Below are 15,666 nucleotides of genomic sequence, written 5' to 3'. Positions count from 1 at the left end.
ATGTCTTTGATTTCTTAAGAAAAATGCAACTTTAACACAGTAAACTATGTTTTCATATTATTTGAAAATATTAGAAAGTAGGAATACTGTGAGATAGAAGCTATTATTGCAGGATATATAAAGCTCGTTAGAATTATTATTTAAGGAGTGGAATACTCGAGTTAATACTGTAAATATTTTCTTCCTAAGCACGTAGATTTTTCTGCCTTCATTCTCTTTGGCATTCTTCCTTTCTGGTTTCTCTTACTTCCCAACTTCTCCTGGGTCTTCTTTCTCTGATAGTCCTGGCTTTCCTTCATCTCCCTTTATTAGCTGACTTACAGTCTTTCAGTTTTTTTCCTTCATTTTCCGCAATTTCATTTCGGACACTGGCTTCTAGTAAGTGAATAACCAACCGGACCTTCTCTTTCACGTTTCTTAAAGAGTGTCCCCCGCCCCCGAAACGTAAAGTCGTTCCGCGTCCAGCTTGAGCGCATGTGGGATTGTGCATCGGACACTGGAAACGCAGCCCCCGGCCTCACGGGTCCCGCGGGCCGGCGGCTGCGCTCAGGGCGTCTGGTCCACGGGCAGCACCGCAGGCCGCGCCGGGTCCTCCGCGCCCTCCGAGGTCAGCAGGTCGCCGCCCTCGTCGTGAACCTTCTGGGCCTCTTCCTCGGCCACCGAGGCCACCGAGGGCGCCTCTTCATCCTCCTCAACGGTCAAGTGGCTGTTGCCCCCCCGGGGGGCTGCCCGTCCCGCGCGCCCCTCCGCGCTCTTTCCCTCCAGCGGGGCCCTGGACGCGCACACGTGGGAAAGACCCTCTTCCCGCGCGGCGGGTCTCCGGCCGCCGCCAGCCACGTCTGCGGACTTGGTGTCCGTCTCCGCCGGGCTCTCGCCCCCCCGGCCTTGCTTCCGCCCGAAGGTGAGGGGGGAAACCTTGAAGGGGGAGCTTTTCCCCGAAGAGGTCTTCTGGTGACTGGGGGCGAGGGATTGCTTAATCTTCTCTCTCCTCTCGGCAGATACGATCTTCGTGCCCAGCTTGTTCATTGTTTTCTCGATGTTCTGGCGAGAAAACGCTTTCTTGAGGCTATCGACTTTCCGGAGGCTAGATCGTTTTATTTTCCCTGCCCTACTTTCTTCTACCTTTTCCTCCGCGCTGTCTTCCAGGGCCTCCTCGTGGGGAAGCTCGTCATCCGATGAGAGGTCCACCGTGTGCAGGGTTTCCTCCAGGGACTTGTGCCCATCAGCGAGCTGCCCCTTCTCTCCCGCGGGGCTGGAGGCCGGCTCGTTCACAAACACACTGGCAGGGATCTCACTTTCTTCCTGCAAAGACGGACAATGCAGATTTCATGTGAGTCACAGATTTCACAAATTGTCCTGAACTGCTGTGACGTGCTGTGTCCGTCTTTCTGGCACAGGGGGATGCTAGAAACCAAACTTTCATTTGTGGCTTTTGTTTTCTAGAATGTGAGGAGTTAATGCTCAACAGGTCAAGTCACTCCCGGAGGCTGGATAAGGGCAAGGGCTGCTTGCTGGGAATATTACCAGGGCAGCTGGCAAGGGCCCTATCAGTGACAGGCAGTGGGGGAAGTGGGCTGTGGTTCTGATAGATCAGGAAGTTGCCTAGATAAAGGAGCTAAAGTAAGTGACTGTGAACCCAAGCGGCCTCTCTCTGCTACCCTCCTTCAAGGTCAGATAACTCTGTTCCTGCCAAAATCCCACGGCAAAAGAGCCTGGAGGCGGAGTTAGAAGATAAAAGACGGGGGCAAGGGAGAGGACAGGGAAGTCCTCAAGTATCGGACCCCATATAAAGCCTTGATAGGGTTCCCTCCCCAGGTGGGAGCCAGAAGTAAAAGTATGGTCAACCTTGGTGTCTGCACATTAATTTTTCTAATGACATAACTTTAGAGTAAGAGAAGCAAGGGCCAGCCTTCCTGGGGGCCCACCCCTGGAGCCTTGTGGTTTAGGATATCCTTTGTGGACATTAGTAAGGAGAGGCGGCATGCCACAGCCATTTTCAGAGTGGTGAGTGGGAACACTGATATATCTTATTAAGGCTCTTTTATACGGGGCTTCCTAGGGCAAGACTACTTCGGGCCCCCACCCAGAGCGGAGAGTGACAGGGCTCAGGAATCTGTCCCCTTCCCTGTACTGTTCCCACCATAGCTCCTGCTCCAGCCTCCAGGCACACAGGCAAAGGTCTGCCTCTCCCTGTGTCTCAGGGAGCAGAGCCCGAGAACGTGCCTTCAGAGTCAAGGGCAATGGCGCTCCCACACCGCCAGGTGGGTGGCTACGACTTCAGACAGACTTGGTCACACAGCATAGGAAGCCCTTTCATTTTTTATGTTGGTCTTTGAATACTGGGTTAACGAGAGCCAATGGGCGGGGGGGGGGGCTTCACATTTTTATGGGAAGAAACAGCTCAGTAGAAAGAACGAGTGACAGGAGCCAGAGTCTCGGCCCTGCTGGACTTTTGACAGGCTGGGGGACTTTCAGCAAATAACCTACTCTCTTTGGGTCTCAGTTCCTTCCAGATAAGAACAAGAGGACTTGCCCTCAATGAGCAGCCTCCCAACTGTACTCCCAGGGACACTCGGGTCTCGTAGGAGTGCCGGGGTGGGCCACGCTTCCGAGCCCGTGCCCACCCTGGCTTTAACCAGAGCTTTGGTGTCCACATTATACTGTGGGCCGTCCAGGAGGCTCTCAGCTTGAGACATAACCAGATTTCGTATTTAAAGGTCTATCCGGGATCTCCACTTTATGTAAAGTTCATGTTAACAGGAAGGACCTTCCCTTCTTGTTTTGCAATTTTGGTTGACCAAAAAGTCAGTAACATCGGGGTCATGATCAAACACATACTCTGTGAGTGCACCTGCCCACCTTTTACGTTTTTGCTTACAAAAGCTAAATGCACAAAGTTTGAGACAGAGAAACTGAAAGTCCCTCTTCTTATTAACCACGGAGTAGCATAACTGTGATGCTCTGAATACAGCCCATGTCTTCCTGTGTCCCTGTGTCACACACACACACTCATATGCTGGTCCTTTCCGTAAACTAGTTACAAAGGAATGATAACATCTTAGGTAGAGATAAATAGCACAAAATCTCTTTAGAGTAAAGAAGTCACAGATTCTGATTCCCAAAGCTCTCTCCACAACCACCCATTCTGAGTGTCGTGGAAAGTGTCAGGAACACAGTACAAAAGACAAAGTAAAAAAAAGAAAAAAAATGAGAGGAGGATGGGATTCCCATGAGTCATTTATGACATAGACTTCTCTAGAGAGTGACTTTCCCATGTTTCAAGTCTCAACTTGCTATTTCGCTGGTGTGACCCCCCACGAGAGCGGCAGTTTTTGTCTCTTGTTCGGTTAGGCCCCAACGCCGAGAATGCTTGAGTAGCCACTTGCCAGATGCACGCCCATCGCTTCAGGTGGGGCTGAGAAAGGACGTGGGCGGCTGCAACAGGAATTAGCCCTGTCCTTTGGGTAGGTTTGAGGACTACAAAAGAATGGGCTTAGCTCTGTGTCTTAGAAGGAAGTCTGTGGACTGTAGCTCCATTGAGAAATGAGGCGAGCCTAGGCCGAAGGGAATCGTTTCCATTTTTCAGGAAAGACGTTATTCTCAGTGGATGAACATCATGGGGTGGGGGTGGGGGGCGACCACAGAAACAGCTACGGCCCTGATGCTTAGTCCAGACGCAAAATTACTTCTGGGGTTTGACAAGAGGGTTGGGAGAATTTGCCAGGAGCTGTTACGAGGAAAAGCAGAAACAGAACTCCGTGAAATGTTATTGCAAGTCGTCAGTGAAGGAAGTGGAAATTTGGGTGGGAAACTTTGAAACTAAGCACAGCTACATTTTGTATGGCCTGATCTCAGCGGGTGCTCAGAGAATTACCCTGATGACTTCCCTTCTTCAGCCTTAACAGAGAGGTATACATAGTAACTGTGCTTTTAAAAGAATTCAACAGCGTTGCCTTTTGTCTTAAATGTGCTTTTTGTTATTAAGACAACATCTTTCCCGTTGAGTCGAAACTCTGGTCTCGCTTGTGACATGTCCTTTGGGGACAGGTTTGAGCAAGGTCGGGTGAGTCGGTGGTGAGGTGTGGTGGATACATCGGGCACAGAGGAGGGCAGCTGAGGGATAGAGGCAGACCCGCTGAACTCCTTCCTAGGACGCCTGGGACCTTGATTCAAGCGTGCTTACACCAGCTCTGAAAATAAACCCAGCGGGAACGGACATAATCCACAACGAGATGGGCGGGTCTTCATAAAACTGGGAACAAGTGAGATATGTCTTTTTGACTAACTGCTTTAAGCTTCCGTTGTCACGGTTATTCCTTGAGGGGTGTTCTGCGTTCGGTCTGCCAGACGCGGTTTATTCCGCGGTCGCCTGTGGCATCCAGTGTGAGGGCAAGCGCCTCCCCTTCCCACAGGAATCTGCGGGTGTCTGAGCACACGCGGGTCTTACCTTTCCATCCTGTGTCTGTAGAAGCGGGAAAATACCGACACTCCCTCAAAATCTCTATTGTTTTGGTGAAACAAAACATAGACCTGGACCTGTACGGGACCATGAAGGGGCTGTTACGATGGTGGAAACTCAACCGGCATCTCAGACAGGAGGTTTTCTAGAACGGTGCTGTCCCTGGGTGCCCCGTCTTCCCTGCACATGGCCCATTGCTTGGTCCTCTCACACACACCTTGTGGAAACATCTGGTGATAGCTCCCTGTCTACAGGTGAAGGGACACTTGCCCTTCAGCCTTCTGTCCTCATGTTTTTGCTCTGCCTTCTCGGACAGACTCCAGTACGGACAGCTCCTTCCAGGGGAAGGGCCAAGCGCCCGTCCCCAGCTCCATCACTGCTTAACTATGCACTTACGCATGTATCTGTTCTGGGTTTGTGACTCCTTAACGTGGCGTGAAGAATCCTTGGTGGGCTGCATTGCTTTCTTGGGCACTTCTGTCTAGCAGAGGCCCCAAGAGCCGCTGACTGTTTGCCCTACAGATTTATTTTCAAAAAGGTACTCAGCCGCCACTAATGCAGCTGCTCTGGGTTCTGACCTTTCACGAGAACCCTTAGGAGTTTTTCAAAGGAAGGGAGAATTAAACAGCGCACTTCAAACATATATGAATGATGTGCTTGCAGCACGGAAGAGAAAAGGAATGGAAAGAACTCCTGAGAAGTGGCATTTTTACTTCCACTTCAGCTTGTTTGCTATTTATACTGATTCTCAGGAACTAACCATCCCGGTTGTGCATGTAGATATCAACATGGAGAAACTTGCCAACTTGCCAAGCACCTCTTGGGTTAGAGATCATGGAAGCAAATCTTTGGGCATATACAGAAGTAGACACTTTTAAAGAGAAGGAGATTCTGTGACTGGCATGGGAAAAGGAAGCCTAGAGAAAAAGCTTGAACGAGGGGAGAAAAGCCAGCACTCTGTTCTTTTGTCACTAACTTCTCATCCCTGTTGTTAGAAGAAATTAACTACGGCTGCCACAATCCCACAGGGATGTGGTGGCATCCTGAAGGGATAGGAGGACCATAAATTTGAGTCCATGGGATGCTTCATCCAATAACCTCTAAATACTAGTTATTAAAACGGAACTATGCCCACCTGACACTCTGATTTATAGGTCTCCTTTACACATTGATGGTTTTCTCCAATTTGTGTTTCTGAGGTATAGATTGCCAAGTGGATAAAGCCATTGATTAGAACTGCACCCCTAAGGTAGCTGTCGGTAGAATCAGCAAGTCATAAGAATAAAATGCATTAGTTATAATCCCTGAGCAGTCTTTCACATTGTGGAGGATTTAAAAGTTTCATTATTTTTCAGTGTTATCAAGGGTTCAATTCTTTTTAAAAATCACACTGGTTAGGTATTCTTTGTTACACACACACACGCCCACCACAAAATGGAAAACAAATCATTCTGAATTATTTAAAAGCTGGTGTAGAAAACCCAGTAAACATGAACTTTGCCGTAGTGGGACTGCAGTGTTTGTTTTTACTTCACTTTGCCATTCAGCTCTGTAATTTCTATTATTAAGAAAAGGAAACCTTGTTAGTCACTTTCCCAGGGCCTTAGCTTCTTTGATATAAAATGAGGTTAAACCAAATGATTATTAAAGTACTTTCCAGCTCCAAGACGTTTGATTTTCTGATATGAATGTAAATCCCATGAAAAATAATTAACAAATTTCAGAAGCGTTCTCCCAGTGTACGAACGCCAAACAGGTTTCGTTTCATGCAAGAATCCCAGCTCTAGGACCTGAGCTGCCCTGGAGAATGTTTGTCGCTTGCTCAGTTCTACCAGATCCAGATCGCAAAACGACGGAGGGGGCCGCGTGCACGCGGGAGGGCTGCATCTGAGAAACAGTCTAGTTTTTAATAAATGAGAGAAAGTAATGATTCTTCTGAAGAAACAATAATCAGTTATTCACTTAACATGCCTGAGGCAGTGCTCACCTTCCGTAAGTACAAATAATAACACTCAGAAGCCAGTATTTTGTTTACCTCAGAAACTCAAAGGGAACGGGGTAAGCCTCGCATCAAAACCAATACCCCATTATGGGAATGTTAATCAATGTGACATCAACATGGCGAGTTGTCACCTAAACAGGTCTTTGATTTTCCGTATTCTCATTTCTTCTACAGGTTTAATAATTTAGTGGTTGTCAGAGCAGTGGCTTTGGGTGGAGAAAGTGCCATCTTTGAAAAAAAAAATTCAACTTTAAAATAGTCTGAAGATGTTACACTTTTAGCACTTTTCTCAAATTCTGATCTCATCGAAGGAAGCCAAACAATGAATATTTGAACACGCTGATGGGCCCGATTCTCCATGAATGTGCCTACAGTGAACACCAGCCTCTACTCTTTTCACCCAATTTCACAATTTTATGTGGATGAAAGTGTAAGCTGTCCATGAGTACTCTCATTTTGTTCCCTAGATTGGAAATCATTCCCAAACTGCTTTTTCAGATAATCATTACGAGAACCTTAAGGCATAAGTGGGCACCACACCCTCCTGGCCAGTTACCTGTGAGATTCTAGGCTCTTCAATCAACAGAGAAAATTCCCTTTTTAACAGTAAATTCACTGATTTTCTGTGTAAGTGCTATTTTTAGGCAAAGATAGCCATACTTCCAGAAAAAGCATTAGTCTTATTAGTCTTCAGCATTTGCTTTTTGATCACCAATCCCTCTGAGTCTTATTTCATTTATACTGGGTCCTCAGTATTTTGAATTCAAACATTGTTCTGAAGCTATTATAAAATAGTGTAAGAAGAAAAGCTGCTAAAAATAACAAGGATTTTACCGTTTTTTGTTTTTTGTTTTTTTCATTGCTCAAAGGGAGAGGAATAGTCTCTAGTTTTAGATACTGTAATTAAAGTAATTGCCAAAGACATGAGGGGCTTTAACGCCACAATGATGTAAGTTCAGCAGACATTTAAGTAAATAAATAGATTATATATTTTATTTATTTTTATTTTTTAAAGATTTTATTTATTGAGAGAGAGAGAGATCGAGAGAGAGCGCATGAGCAGTGGGGAGGAACTGTGGGAGAGGGAGAAGCAGTCTCCCTGCTGAGCAGGGAACCCAACACAGGGCTCCATCCCAGGATCCCGAATTCACAACCTGAGCTAAATGCAGATGCTCAACAACCTGAGCCACCCAAGTGCCCAATAATGTTTTTTTAAACAGGACAAAATAAGGACAAAGTTTGGAGTTTAAAGGAGTGCTAGCGTCTAAGTACCTAGTCGACAAACCAACGGAGTGACCGACCAGGAAAGCACCTGCAGATTCTGGAGGACACAATAGGACTTCGCAAACTGGAAGCCTAATCGTCTGGACATTATGTACTAAATGTGCTCAAGCAAGTGACGGAGTTTCTTCCCTCTCTCTTTTTCTATTTTTAATTTTCACATCAAATTTTTTGTTTGTTTTATACTAGAAAACCAATGGATTTAGTCGAGCAAAGTCTAGCATAGGATTTGAGTGGACTGAAAATGACGAATTACTTATGAGGCGGTACCTGGTGTATCATCTGCCGCCTCATTCTCTTACCCACCCGCTGTCACTCCGTGAAGACTCCTGCCACGAGACGGCTCTATTTTGGGTTGGCCCTTTGCTCTCATGGTGTGTTGTGGACATAATACTGATTTCAACATGACAGCTGTCATACAATGTCCCAACTAAAAAGCGTAAGCCTCGCCATTTTAAGGTCTTCGGTAGGGAGGGGTCGTTTGTTACTCAAGAGGCACATTTCTAACCAAGTGGAAGTGTAGCCTCCACTCTGTGCAAATGCATTTCAGATGGCCCAAGAAGAGCTTCTGTCCCTTGAGACGCCATGCCAGTCTCTAACCATTTTAAAAGGTTATTCCATTCACTCCCCACCCGTAGGAGAGGCAGGCAGGAAGCAGCCTTCACGCGGAAGAGCACACACGCAACGAGGTACGTGGCCGTGCCTACCCCACCACGCTCTTTTCTTCCCAGATAACATCAACAAGACAGAAACGTCTTTGAAACTCCACATCCCATCTGTAAATTGGGGGAAATGAGATAACACGCAGAAAGACACGTAGAGCATGCCGAGCTTACGGAAAGAGCTCAACAGTGTTTTGCTCCTATTAACAGCCTCAGCGTACAGATGAGTAAACAGAAGCTTAGAGAGGTGCGAAGTGTGCACAAGATCCGGGAGCTGCAGGCGGCGAAACTCGGGTATGAACCAGGGTCCGTCCGACAAAATAGAGCTTCTCAAGCCCCAACCCAGAGCACTCTCCAGCACACGCCGATGTCCCAGGCCCGGGCGCGGCCACTGACCTGGACACCCCGCTTTCAGAGAGAGAGTGGCCCTTCGTCCACTAGGAGATTGCACCTGTCTTGTGTCTGTCAAAATAATCACCTTACATATCTTGAGAGTGGAGACTTCGGATATCCTCCAGGCTATTAAAGTGTCTTCCATAGTTGAAGAAAGGTCCGGCTCCTTGACTCCTAAACTGCTCTTTCTAAAATAAAAAAAGGAGTGTCCTTCGGGCAGCTCAGTAGAACATGCACCGCGGAGCCTGAAGACGCTGCTCTGGGCTCTCTGGGAAGCGCCCACCTCGCTGGCGCACCCCGTTTCACCGTCTACTCACCATCCGGAGAACTGCTACCATTTCTGGCTGCAGCTTCACACCTGTCAGTCCCAAACTGAAGACTGAGGTAGGGCTCAACAGCAGATCTAGTCCTTAAGTTCCCCAACCGTTGTTTTTGTTTTTTTTTTATATGTCAGATTTATTGTTCTCTTGAATTCTGAGTCATGTGTCTTCTCCATCCCTGCCCCCCAACATCTACAGAACGCCCATGGCAAAAGGAAACGTAAACCGATCCTGACAAATGATGATCTCCCCCTACTAGGTCCTTCCCTCCCGCCCCCTTAACGGAGGGATAGAGGACAAGAGACGATCTCCCTGATTCCCACGGGAAGGAGGAACATTTCCTCTGACGACTCAGATTTAAACATGTCTGTACATGTTTGGTTTTGTTTGGAGATCAGTATTTAATTTAGAAATGCCTTGAGAGCTGAGATTTCTAATATCTTTTAGGCTAATAAAGTAAGGATCTTACATGGCTTAAGAAAGGCGCAGTCACCATATCTCTTTTCAGTTCATCTGGTGCATGAAAAGCTAAAACATGTCTAGGCTGCGAGAGCCTGCGAGGTATAGGAGGCCATCAACGCCTGAAGCTTTACATCAAGTGCATTTGGGGAGGACAAAAAAGCAGCAGGATGAGTCCTTTTATGGAGGGAAGGAGGCTTAGGTTCTAACTTGGCAGAGCAGATTCATTTAGAAAAAAGAAGGCTCCCTCGGTTAAATTCCAATTTCTAAATCTCCCTTGGGAGATGAAGGCTCTTCTTGTGAGCCTTTCACAATCAAACAGTTGGTTATAGCCTCTCCCCTCCATGGCTCTGAAACCCTCTCCTATTCACATGGTCACAAGGAGACAGCCCTGGGGCAGGGATGGCAACTGCTTCCTGGGCTCTGCGTTGGCTGCGTTCCACCGGGCGGAAGGGCTTCCAGCATTAGGCAGGGCTGCCCCGGGACTCACAAATGCCCACCACTTGGCTGAACAACAGCCCCACGCAATCTCCCTGTCCCCAGATACCCTCTTGCTACATTAATTGCATCATTGATGCATTAAAAAAATTAAGTGGCCTTTTTATTCTAAGGCAACCATTTACAGGAGAAAATACTCAAGACGAGCCTCCGTGACTGTGGCTGGGAACACTGCTTCTGTTTTACCTTACTGTTGTGGTTTCCCTGGGCCAAAACAAGCCCACCTGGCGCGCTCGGGAAGAGTTACACTCTGTATTCTTAGTGCATCATTGGCTAGAAAAATAACTCAACAAAGACTGCTTTGGCCAAAAGAATCTTCAAGGAAGAGACTAGCTCAACTCTGAGGGAATCCGTCTTCAATACTTGGTTAGGCCCCCACACACAGGTGTCTTCTCCACTAAGACACACTTAACACAGTCATGAATTTGACGTGATGAAAAAACCAGCTCGCACGATTGTCTCATTTCCACAAAGAGTTAATCAACAGCCACGGAATGAACGTGCCCTTCCCGGCTAACAGCTGCAGTCGGAGCGCAGAGACCAACGAATGTGACCAGGGTGCGTGCACCTGCTCCCCTCCTAACCGCGGACTGCCTCCAGGTGCTCCCTAACGCACGACCCTGGCCTGCGGACCCTGGGCGTCCGCCGTGGGTTGAGGCTGCGGTGACCCGAGAGGTCGCACCCCCGCGCCGATCCCGCCGCCTCCTGCTGAAGGCGGACGGGGACAATGCTGCGTGTGCGTGGTCCCCGACAGGCAGGACAGATGCCCAAATGGCCGGGAGGGCCAGGCGGGCTGAGATCATGAGGGCGGAGGGGCCCCAGCTGCGTAGGGGGAGGCGTGGGGGGGTCACTGACCTGGAAGATGAGCACCTTGAAGTGGTTGCGCCGGAGCAGCTGGGCGTGGTTGGCCTCCAGCTGCCTCACCTGCGCGCTCTGCCGGTCCATGCGCTCCTTGACCGCCCGGGTGTGCGCGCTGACCTTGCGCGACTTCTCCAGCAGCTTGCTCACCGTGTTGCCGGTGGAGGCCTGGTACTTGGAGAGCTTGGTGAGGTCGTTCTGGATGCCCTTCACGGAGCCCTCCAGGCTGATCTGCCGCTGCTCCATGTGGTGCTGGTTCTCCTGCACCTCGTCCAGCATGTGCACCAGCTTGTCCAGCAGCGTGAGCACCGTGACGGCGTTCACCTGCGCGCTGTCCCGGAGGGCCTCCTCCGTGCTCCCCAGGTTCAGGCTGGGGCTCGGCGTGGAGGAGGGCGCTAGGCTGGGGCTGGCTGGCTTCTCCTGCCACGTGCCAGAGCCCAGGTGCTGCAGCTTCTCGGCTTGGGCGAGGTCCTCCCCCATGGCTGGGCAGGTGGGGAGGTGCTCCCGGGCGGGAAGGATGGGAGCTAACCGCGGCTCTGCGCTCAGAGCCCGGCTCTCCGGGACCGGCCGAGGGTCACACGCACCGACGGCTCCACGGACCAGGGGAACTGCATTCCAGCCGCTCTTAAAAGCCGGACTCCACCCAGTGGGAGGCGAAGCTCACAGACCCGACAACCACTCAGGGTGCAGAAACGGCCGCACACTTCCTGACCCCGTGCTCCTTGGCCCCGGGCTTTTTCCTGCAGGTTTTCTTTCCTCCGTCTCTATCCCTTTGTAGCAGAAGTTCAGGGCCATGTTTCAACCATGACTTCATCCAGAGGCGGAGAGAAACATGCGAATTTGGCTTCGCTCCCCGGCCTGCAGTTGGCTAGAGCTCATAAACTTTTCTCTGGCTGCTATGCTACGGGTGTGTGTGTGCGTGTGTGTGTTTTCCTGGATACAGGTTATTGCAACGGAAAGTATTGTTTGCCTTTGCCCTAGAAGGATGAGGGGCGGCAGGAGGAACGTGTTGCACTGGGAGGGGCTCCGTTGAAAAGGGTACTTGCTGCCAAGCTGGTCTTGTGAGTTTTTAATTTCCAAAGTAACAGAAGCCACCCCGAGAACGATGAGAAAAGACAGCCCAGTGCTTACGACTCTTGCGACTGGGGGTGCAGCATAAGTCGAAAGAGCCTGAGTTTCAGGAATGTGAAAACGTGTGCCGCTGATGTGTGCCGGTCACGTAATAGAAGGTGAGGTTTGGAATGACCGTTTTCTAAAATACAGAGTTTCTTTTTGAAATCGAAAAAGGAAAAACCAAAAAAAGTGTAGTCTCTTTAAGAACCTACCATGCTGATTTGGCTCAGCTAATTCTGAATCTGTGCCGAGAGAGTTTCTCAAATACCTAGCTCTGCGCGTCATTTATTGACACGTGCCGCAAGTGTAAGTGTCGGGCCGGCTGAGTCGGGGTTTCTGAAGTGCCTCTAACGTTTGACATTTCCAAATTCCTGTTCAGTGAAGTGGCACACCTGTTCTGAGACACGGCCCTCCTCGGCGGAGCCCTTGGGATGCGGGGCTTATTTCCTAAAACGACTTTACATGCTTGAATTGGTTTTAAATGTATCCAGCCTTTCGGAGTGTTTCAGCAGGAAGTTTGTAATGGGCCTTCTCGGAACCGTTCGGAGAGAACAGATGCCGGCTCCTGTCGGATCAGGGAGGGATAATGGAGAAACACCGTCCTTGGCCAGCAAAAACCTACACGTAAGCCGGTCAATCAGCGGGTCATTTGTCACATTTGCGGAATCTGTGAGTCCCCACTATCTGCTTAGTCCTGGGTTGGACGAACTAGCCAGGGGACATTAGCGAAGCATGATCTCAGACTGCACCTGCTAGCCAGGGAGATGAATCGAGGATGTTTACAGAGACCCTAATTTCCTCAGATGACTGGTACCCCAAGTCCACTTAAAATGAATCTGTTAAAATGGGGACAACGAAAGTGAAAAGATTTGGGGATACCTGGGTGGCTCAGTCGATTAAGTATCTGCCTTCAGCTCAGGTCATGATCTCGGAGTCCTTGGATGGAGCCCCGCCTCAGGCCCCCCCCTTCTCACCAGAGTCCGCCTCTCCCTCCACCCCCCTACCCCCTGCTCATTCTCACACGTTCTCTCTCTCTCTCTCTCTCAAATAAATAAATAAATAAATGAATAAATAAATAAAATCTTTTAAAAAACTGAAAAGATTTGGTTGGGACTTGATCTTTAAACAATGTAAGAAAATTATTTAAATGAATTTACCCTAAATTTAACAAAATTTAGTTGGCCAGTGATGTGTTAACTATTAGAACAAAGGATGACTCGAGTGTTGATTTTGAGAAGCATAATTTTCTAACAAGATGACATGGTATCGTGATACAATGTCCTTTCACATTTGACTTCTGCGGGCAAATCATAAAAAGGGTCATTATTGCAGAAATATTTGAGGGCTTCATCAGTTTCCCAAGAGCCTCTCTTCATCTCTGACAGTCACATCATTCCCTTTGAAGCACTTATTGTGCCATCGTCTGCGTGGAGTTTTTCTTCTTTGAATGCTAACCATTCCAGCTGCAGATCCTCATTTGTCAGAGGTGATGTCGTCCATGACTCAAGGGTTTCTTTAACATTACCTTCATCAACTTCATGATTTCTTACATATTTTGAAAGATTTTCAATTTCACATCAAAATCACTTGGCCCTGATTTTGCATGGATTTGCATGGATTTCGCATTGCCGTGTCGGGTGCTGCGCTGTCAGTGAGATGAGGAGAGACACTGCAGGCATGCAGTGGTGGTGAGAAGGAGAGAAGCTCGTTGTCAGGAAGAAAGGTTTGCATGTGGCCTTATTTATGTTTTAAAGGTAATTTTGAATAACTCAAGTAACAGAACCGTTGTCTATTGCTGTGTAACAAACCAGCCCGAAACTCCGTGACTGAAAACAACAACAGTCGAGCTGTGTTGACGCATGATTCCGTGATTGGCTCAGCAGGGTTCCGTTTGGAGGGATCACCTCTGCTAGGCAGGCGCGTTCACCTACAACGGATTCCAGAACAGTCTCAGGCACACGTCTGGCTTCTTAGCTGGACTGAGGACATCACTGGGATTTCTCTCTCCTCCATCTTTAGTCTCAAGGAACTGCCCTCTGATCTTTCTAGTACGGGAAGCCAACGTTCTTCACATGGTGTCTCAGGATTTCGAGGGCTTGGAAGCAAAAGCTTCAGGATCCCTGAAGACAAGTGGCGCTCTCCCCTGTCACTTCCATCACAAGCAGCTTGCAGGCTAAGCTCGGATTTGAGGAGGCAACATAGAGTCTCCCTCTCCATGAAAGGAGCAGCAAAGTCCCAAAAGAGAGGGTAGCATCCTTCGAGATATCTGGAAACAATCTACCTCAACACGAACACATTCTTCTTTCAAAACACTATTACAAATAAAGCTGAAGGCCCATTTCATCACCATTTCCATCCCATTCCCTTTCACCTCTTATCAGAAGTAATCACTTTTATGGATTTGGAGTATATCCTTTGGAAATTATATTTGTATGTGATCCTAAGTGAATAGTTTTATGTTATGATGTAATCTGCGTTCCTGCACAATTTTATAATCAACAGAGACTCTGGGGGGCTATATAATGGGGACCTGTCCTGTACAAAACAGCATGGAACCAGGTAATAGACTGGGATGCAACCTCTAAGGGCATTAAGAGTTTGTACAGATGAAATCAAAGGCAATAAAAGAAAGCACCATTGATGGGTTAGAATTTGGGGGTAACCCTGAGTAACCACACTCTCCATTTAGTTGATCTAAAATTAAGTCCTATTTCTGTCTGGGAGGAATTAGTGAAATTTGGCAATCAGCTCCTAGAAGAAAGTTTTAAAAAATTGATTCACTTATTACATACTAGTGTGTTCCTTAGAAACTGGGTAGTAGAATTTAGACTTGAGACAATGGCAGACAGGAGTTTCCTAGAAGTTTTCAAACATGTGAAAGTGACATGTTTATGAAGAACTGGTGTGGCAATGAATTAGGCAAGTAGGCAAATATTGTGCGTGGACGTCCCAGTGTGGTGCTGGAATGGGGACCATGAGAGCTTTAGTCCCAGCAGGGTGTGACTGGGGATCTGAATCTTCCAGCTGGCCACCAGCTGCCTGCTGTTACCTCTGCTCCCTGAGGCATACAAGCATAGAGGTCATTCCAGGAAAATTCTACTTTATTACTGGCTAGGGCATTGGTCTCAATCTCTATTTCCCATTTTGGATCATTAGTAACGTTTGGTTAATCCTTTAGCACAATTTCTATGCCAGAGGCAGCTCAATGTCCTTCTTGGTTGGTCTTTTTCATCTCAACCTATATGGGAATCCTGAATTCTTGGTCTTAGTCCTGTGGCAGTGACTAGAGTCCTTGAATGATGATCCTGCAGAAAAGAAAGCCCTTCTCTTCGGTGGTTAAAGAATCAGAAAAGCGACACTGGCTGCTCTATACAGCTTCTCCTTTGAGCCCCACAGTGGATTCAAAAGCCTTTCAAAGTCTGAGCTGCCTCTTGAGCAGGAGGTCCTGTGATACTATTAACCCCATGGAAAGAAAGAACAGGGTGACTTTTTTCCCCCCCAAAGAAGAGGATAGAAAGAAGACAAAAAAAAGGAAGAAAAGGAAGATGTCTTCCAGGAGGAAGAGGCATCTTACCACCTTTTATTTTTCTTACTGAGAACTCTTTTTACCACATGGCATAT

General features: G+C 48.1%; 1 protein-coding gene across 1 annotated transcript; it reads right to left on the bottom strand.

Annotated features, from left to right (window-relative positions):
• Positions 1-546: 546 nt before the first annotated feature.
• On the bottom strand, positions 547-11,451 carry CAVIN2 (caveolae associated protein 2). Its single transcript, XM_032859849.1, has 2 exons — positions 10,930-11,451; positions 547-1,302 (listed from the first exon to the last, which is right to left on the bottom strand). Exons 1-2 carry the CDS (start codon positions 11,410-11,412, stop codon positions 547-549), a joined length of 1,239 nt encoding a protein of 412 aa, XP_032715740.1. The 5' UTR covers positions 11,413-11,451.
• Between the last annotated feature and the right edge of the window lie 4,215 nt (positions 11,452-15,666).

This window comes from Lontra canadensis, unplaced genomic scaffold (assembly GCF_010015895.1).
Source record: "Lontra canadensis isolate GAN:19392208 unplaced genomic scaffold, GSC_riverotter_1.0 scaffold18, whole genome shotgun sequence".
Taxonomy (NCBI): domain Eukaryota; kingdom Metazoa; phylum Chordata; class Mammalia; order Carnivora; family Mustelidae; genus Lontra; species Lontra canadensis.
The sequence above is the reverse complement of the archived record's forward strand: the minus strand, read 5'-3'. Positions and strand labels throughout refer to the sequence as shown.

Coding starts and splice junctions, on each gene's coding strand:
- CAVIN2 (XM_032859849.1), bottom strand. CDS start 11,412: ATGGGGGAGGACCTCGCCCAAGCCGAGAAGCTGCAGCACCTGGGCTCT. Junction 1,303..10,929: donor TCAAGGTGCTCATCTTCCAG/GTCAGTGACCCC, acceptor CCGTCTTTGCAG/GAAGAAAGTGAGATCCCTGC.